The sequence below is a fragment of the Triticum urartu genome, unplaced genomic scaffold, assembly GCF_003073215.2.
Source record: "Triticum urartu cultivar G1812 unplaced genomic scaffold, Tu2.1 TuUngrouped_contig_1323, whole genome shotgun sequence".
In the NCBI taxonomy this organism is placed as follows: domain Eukaryota; kingdom Viridiplantae; phylum Streptophyta; class Magnoliopsida; order Poales; family Poaceae; genus Triticum; species Triticum urartu.
This window is the reverse complement of record NW_024111754.1, coordinates 1-6333: the sequence shown is the minus strand read 5'-3', so window position 1 is coordinate 6333 and position 6333 is coordinate 1. Positions and strand designations below refer to the sequence as shown.

Below are 6333 nucleotides of genomic sequence, written 5' to 3'. Positions count from 1 at the left end.
CCCTCCTACTGGATCCTAAATCCTTTCTATCTCCTGATGATATCCCGCTCCTTATTTTTAACCCCCGTCAGTTGACACTCTCCTTGATTTCGTCTCTGTTTTTTTTTTCCTATGTTGGTCATGGTCGCAGCCGTGCTGCTGGATGGGGCACGCATACTGGAGCTTGAGCATGCTGCCCCGGCGGAGCGGCTCCGGCAGAAACCGAAGGTTGGTTCTCAACTGTCACTTCTATGCTTTCTCCATTATTTCTGTTCCTTCCCTAGCTCTATCTCCAACTGAACTGAATCTCTTTGGCTGATCTAGTTCAGAGTTAGGCATTTCCATCAGGTGCAATTCTCTTCTAATTTATTTGTGCCCCTGGATCCGGAAACTATCGTAGATACTCAAATTAACGCAAGCATGCATGTTGTTGAGATTAATAACTGGTACAATCGCCACTTAGTTGTACAAATCTATCTGTGGCCAACGGCTCTTAATTTTGAACCCCCATCGGCTTACGTTTCAAGCCTTTCTTCTTGTCAAAGTTAACGTGGAAAGGTTCTCCCCGCCTAGCCCCATCAGCTCACATTGTTCGAGTTACATGGTACATCACAATAGTGCAGCAAGTTTGTTGCACTACCAAGTACCAACATAGAGAAATCCAGTCACTGACGGATATAAAACCTCCTTTGAACAACAATAGGCGCATGCCAAGGAAGTATTGGGAGAACAATCAGGTTTTTCAGTACCCATTTGCTCGGCTGCAGGCAGCTCCTGTGCACCTCCCTCACTGGCCGGCTTGCTAGCTTCAGTGGCACCGCCATGGTGTTCCTCTGGTGTTTGACCCTTTGATTCTGCGGTTTCCGACAGGGGTGGAGTCTGTGGCTCCGGTGCTAGTGTTGGATTCGCCATGATCGGCTTGCAGAATTGGTCAAGTGCTTTGGCCTTCTTCCTAAGGTCAGAAACAAGGAGAGCAGGATTCAGTAGAGCAACCAACCAATTCTGCACTGCCGAGCACTCACCGAGAACCTGTTGTTTATCTGATATGTCGTTGTGATTGAACTTTGGGTCACTGGACAGTGCAGCTTCTCTGAAACTGCGGATGCGGTACACTAGTTGCTCCAGAGTGGGACATATTTCTTCGCGCTCTCTGTAGCGCGCATCCATAGAGGCACCAAACCTTTTGAGTTCTTCCAGCTTTGCCATCTTGCCCGCTTTGTTTGGAGTGCGGTCCGGAAGGCCTTCGATCAAAATTGGAACCCTCACTCGAGTAGTGACCTCCACGGCATACTTCTGGCCCATTGGGGTGGGTTCGGTAGAGTGCTTTGGAGATGCATAGGGGTGCTGTTATGGGTTCTATGGACAACTAGAAACAAATTCATCATAGACATAAATTATTTTTCTCTCACCCCGCTGACATTGTTTTCAAATGCCATATGTTCCTCCGGACTTGGATGCCGTTGGGGAAACAGCGGGACGCTGAGCGGATGCAGGAGGCGATGGAGCGGATTCGACTGATCCAGATTGCGGCACGCCACTAGAAGTCGACGACCACTCCTCTATGTGCCGGTGTAGGCATGTTAAGACTTTTGCCTTATCTATCTCAGGCCTAGGCCGGTTGCATTTTTAAACTTAGGCTTCGGCCTCTTCCATTTCCTTTCGTTTTAGACTGTGTTGTCTGTTGGATACTGTCTGTTTGAGGGCTTTATTAATTTAAAGCCGGACGTTTCTTGCGTCTTCGTTCTAAAAAAAAAACTCCTTTGGTCGCGTCCTTGCCATATTTGTGCAGCCATTCCTGAACCTCCATTAGAGTTTGCTTGTCCTTGGGTGTGGCAACATCATAGTACTTGATCTGGCCCCCATGCCAAGTGAACATGCAGCCCGTATAACTAAGATCCACTAGTCCGCAATCAGCAAAAACCTCTCGAAATTCCTCCATCATTTTAACTGGTCTAACATTTCCACCTTCCTTCTCATGGGTGTAGAACTGTAGATTATCTCATTGAAACCACCTGCAACAAGCCACGGGAGATTAGCTTGCTAATGTAGATCACACAAAGTTTGCCAAGCAAGGTGTCTCCTCTTTTATTTTGATTCACCATAAAAGCAAGTTAACCTCCATATTTTTCCATCATTATTCTCCACTCGAACACCAACGAAGCCAGGTTGACTAAACTGTGGAAGGATTCGTCAATCTTAAGATGATGCACCGGCTCAGTCTCTCGGATGTGCTCATGAGGGTAGGGTGTGCGTGCATCCGTTCATAGTGATGAGTGTGCATATGTACGAGGGTCTGTCTCTGTACTGTGTTAAAAATAAAACCTACACCCTGATCACCACTTTTTGAAAATTCAAATGAGTCCAAGCTCAACCATTTCGTGGTGCAATTAAGACTGAAAAATCATTTGTCGCTTCTGGGTTTGCCGTGGTGCTAAGGACAAAGGATTGACTCAAGTTCAAAAGCTCAAGACTCTTCTTTTTATATTTTAGTGATGCCAAGAGTCAGTTGGTCCATCTTTAGTCCACTAAGGGCAAAACTGCCGCCTACATACTATCCCATGCGTCCTTGATAGTATGCTAGGTTTGTCACTATGAGACTCTTCTTTTATATTGTTTGAGTCTTCTTAAGCCAATACTATCAAGGAGGGATGAGGTGTTGCTTAATGAGCCTCTTGCTTCATGTGCTTAGTGATATGCTCCAAAACCCTCAACTACTTTCCCATATCCACATATGACCTAAACCCTAAGCCAAACTCGGTCCTACCGATTCTTCTATCCGGCGCCACCGAGTTTCACTTGTCATTAGCCACTGCCAAACCCTAGCAATTCGGTTCTACCGATAAGGATCTCGGTCTCACCGAGATGGGGTTGCAAACTCTCTGTTTCCCTTTCGTAACTTTTCGGTCCCACCGAAAGAGCGAATCGGTCCCACCGAGATTGCAATGTAAACTCAGTGTTTCCCCTTTGTAACTTTTCGGTCTCACCGAGTTCCACTCGGTCTCACCGAAAGAGCAAATCGGTCCCACCGAGTTTGCCTGACCAACTCTCTGGTTAGCTAATTACCAAATTCGGTCTCACCGAGTTTGTGTAATCGGCTCACCCTTGTAACCGGACGCGATACCGAGTTGCTTCATGCCCAACCGTAGAAGCCTCTTCGTCCTCCCCGATCTCTCTGACCTGCAGTTTGGTCTTTTGTGGCCGGTCGTGCCAAATTCCGCCAAGTTCCCGCCTGGGGTCCCGGTTCGCGCACTTTGCGACTGCCGCTCTGATCTAGGTTATACATGCCATGATCGCTCCCTCGCCCGTGCCTACACTTTGCCTTGTCCTCGCTCATCTGGAGTTACCGTGGCTAGCACTATCCACCTCTATACCGTCGTTGTTCCCCCCCTACTCTTGTCTGCAGCTGGTCTTCACGAATTGAACTTCTCTTAGTGCAGAGGGCTCTGTCTGCGCTGGATCTCCTTCTCACTATTGCCTTCCTCGCCGCTTACTAGAGCTCCATTCGTACACTCTTATGAGACTTCTTGGAGCCTCACTCCTCTACAATGTACTTGGCCGCTCGGATTACTCTGGCCCCTTTCCCTGTGGGCTCGTCGCCTGAAATCCCGTAATTCCGGCAGGGTCCGTCGCAACCAGTGTTATCCCCTTTGTAACTTTTCTCGTCTCACCGAGTTCCGAGGTCCCCCTGTTCACCGAAAGAGCAAATCGGTCCCACCGAGTTTGCCTGACCAACTCTCTGGTTAGCTAATTACCAAATTCGGTCTCACCGAGTTTGTGTAATCGGTCTCACCGAGATTACGTTATGCCCAAACCCTAACCATATCGGTCCTACCGAGTTGCATATCAGTCCCACCGAAAATCTCTAACGGTCACTAGGTTTACATTTTCGGTCCGACCGAGTTTATTGATTCGGTCCCACCGAGATTGGAAAACTGTGTAACGGTTGGATTTTGTGTGGAGGCTATATATACCCCTCCACCTTCTTCTCATTCGAAGAGAGAGCCATCAGAACACACACCATTCCAACTCATATGTTCTGAGAGAGAACCACCTACTCATGTGTTGAGACCAAGACATTCCATTCCTACCATATGAATCTTGATCTCTAGCCTTCCCAAGTTGCTTTCCACTCAAATCTTCTTTCCACCAAATCCAGATCCTATGAGAGAGAGTTGAGTGTTGGGGAGACTATCATTTGAAGCACAAGAGCAAGGAGTTCATTACCTACACACCATTTGTTACTTCTTGGAGAGTGGTGTCTCCTAGATTGGCTAGGTGTCACTTGGGAGCCTCCGACAAGATTGTGGAGTTGAACCAAGGAGTTTGTAAGGGCAAGGAGATCGCTACTTCATGAAGATCTACCGCTAGTGAGGCAAGTCCTTCGTGGGCGATGGCCATGGTGGAATAGACAAGGATTTGCGTGGACCCTTCGTGGGTGGAGCCCTCCGTGGACTCGCGCAACCGTTACCCTTCGTGGGTGGACAGTCTCGTCCTCTTTTGTTTCGCCGCCTTCTGCGGTCCCTCCGCGCCGCGCGTCGCCCGCCATGTGGCGTATTGGCCATGGTGGGATATGACGAATGGTTGCTTCTTCGTTGTGACCCTTCGTGGGTGGAGTGTGCTCTTCGTGCGAACCGTTCGTGGTGGGTGAGCCCTGTGTGGACTCGCGCAACCGTTACCCTTCGTGGGTTGAAGTCTCCATCAACGTGGATGTAGGATAGCACCACCTATCCGAACCACGGGAAAAACATTCGTGTCTCCAATAGCGTTTGAATTCTCCAAACCCTTCCCTTTACATTCTTGCAAGTTGCATGCTTTACTTTCCGCTGCCAATATACTCTTTGCATGCTTGCTTGAATTGTGATGATTGCTTGACTTGTCCTAATAGCTAAAATCTGCCAAGAACTAAAATTGGGAAAAGGTTAAGTTTTTATTTGGTCAAGTAGTCTAATCACCCCCCCTCTAGACATACTTTCGATCCTACAAGTGGTATCAGAGCTTTGGTCTCCATTTGCTCTTGATCTCATAGCTTTTGGTGGTCATAGCCTTGGTTTCACAACCTAGGAGAGTATGGCGTCTAGCGAGGGAAATTATCACCGTAGAGGTCCTTACTTTGATGGTACTAATTTTGCTAGTTGGAAGCATAAAGAAAATGCATATTCTTGGACATAACCCCGCTTTGGGCTATTGTGTGTGTTGGTTGCAAGGTGACTTCTTTGATGGAGAACCAAACCGTGAAGCTACCGCGGATGAGTTGAAGATGTTGCAATACAATGCTCAAGCTTGTGATATTCTCTTCAACGGATTGTGCCCCGAAGAATTCAACAAAATCAGCCGTCTTGAGAATGCAAAGGAAATTTGGGATACTTTGATTGATATGCACGAAGGTACCGACTCCGTCAAGGAATCCAAGGATGTGCTTCAAAGTCAACTTGACAAGTTCAAAATGAAGGATGGTGAAGGTGTCGCTGAAATGTACTCTAGGCTTGCTCTCATCACAAATGAGATTGCCGGCTTAGGAAGTGAAGAGATGACCGATAGATTCATCATCAAGAAGATCCTAAGAGCCTTGGATGGAAAATGATACCGTGTGCACATTGATCCAAATGATGCCCAATTACAAAGATCTCAAGCCAACGGAAGTCATTGGAAGAATTGTTGCTCATGAGATGTCACTCAAGGATAAAGAGGAACTTCACAACAAAGTCAAGTGGTGCTTACAAAGCCTCATGTGAAGCCCCACATCATCAAGTGAGAAACAAGACTTCAATGAAGAATTGAGCTTAATGGTGAAGAACTTCAACAAGTTCTACAAGAGTAGAAGCAAAGATAGAAGCTCCAAAGTCAAGGTCCTACAATGACAAAAGATCTTCTAGTCGAGAGCGAAACTGTTACAATTGTGGAAGACCCGGACACTATTCCAATGAGTGTACGGCTCCCTACAAGAGAAGAGAAGATTCTCCAAAAAGAAGAAGCAAAGGATCACCACCAAGAGAGAGAAGGAGTAAGATGATCGTTATGAACGAAGATACTCACGGAGAAGCAAGGATTCGGAAAGGAAGGAAAAATCATCAAGGAGCTACACAACGAAGACATCAAGCTCATGTTGGTGAATGGGTATCCGGCTCCGACTCCGACAGCCACTCCGAGAGAAGTTATCACTCCGACTCCGAAGATACTCAAGATGAAGGTGTTGCCGGTCTAGCACTTGTGTCAACCAACTCCTACGACATATTTGACTCACCAAATGAAGGAATTGGAAGATGCTTCATGGCCAAAGGTCCTAAGGTAACACACCCCGAGTATGTTACTTAGGTACCATTTGGCAGACACACACGGATGATTTACTGTTCGATT

At 47.1% G+C, this 6333-nt stretch overlaps 1 protein-coding gene across 1 annotated transcript; it reads right to left on the bottom strand.

Annotated features, from left to right (window-relative positions):
- Positions 1–615: 615 nt before the first annotated feature.
- On the bottom strand, positions 616–4525 carry LOC125526665 (heat shock 70 kDa protein 15-like). The gene is made up of 3 exons (XM_048691309.1): positions 4448–4525; positions 1730–1966; positions 616–1185 (listed from the first exon to the last, which is right to left on the bottom strand). The coding sequence occupies exons 1-3, from the start codon at positions 4523–4525 to the stop codon at positions 616–618; spliced, it is 885 nt and encodes a 294-aa protein (XP_048547266.1).
- Between the last annotated feature and the right edge of the window lie 1808 nt (positions 4526–6333).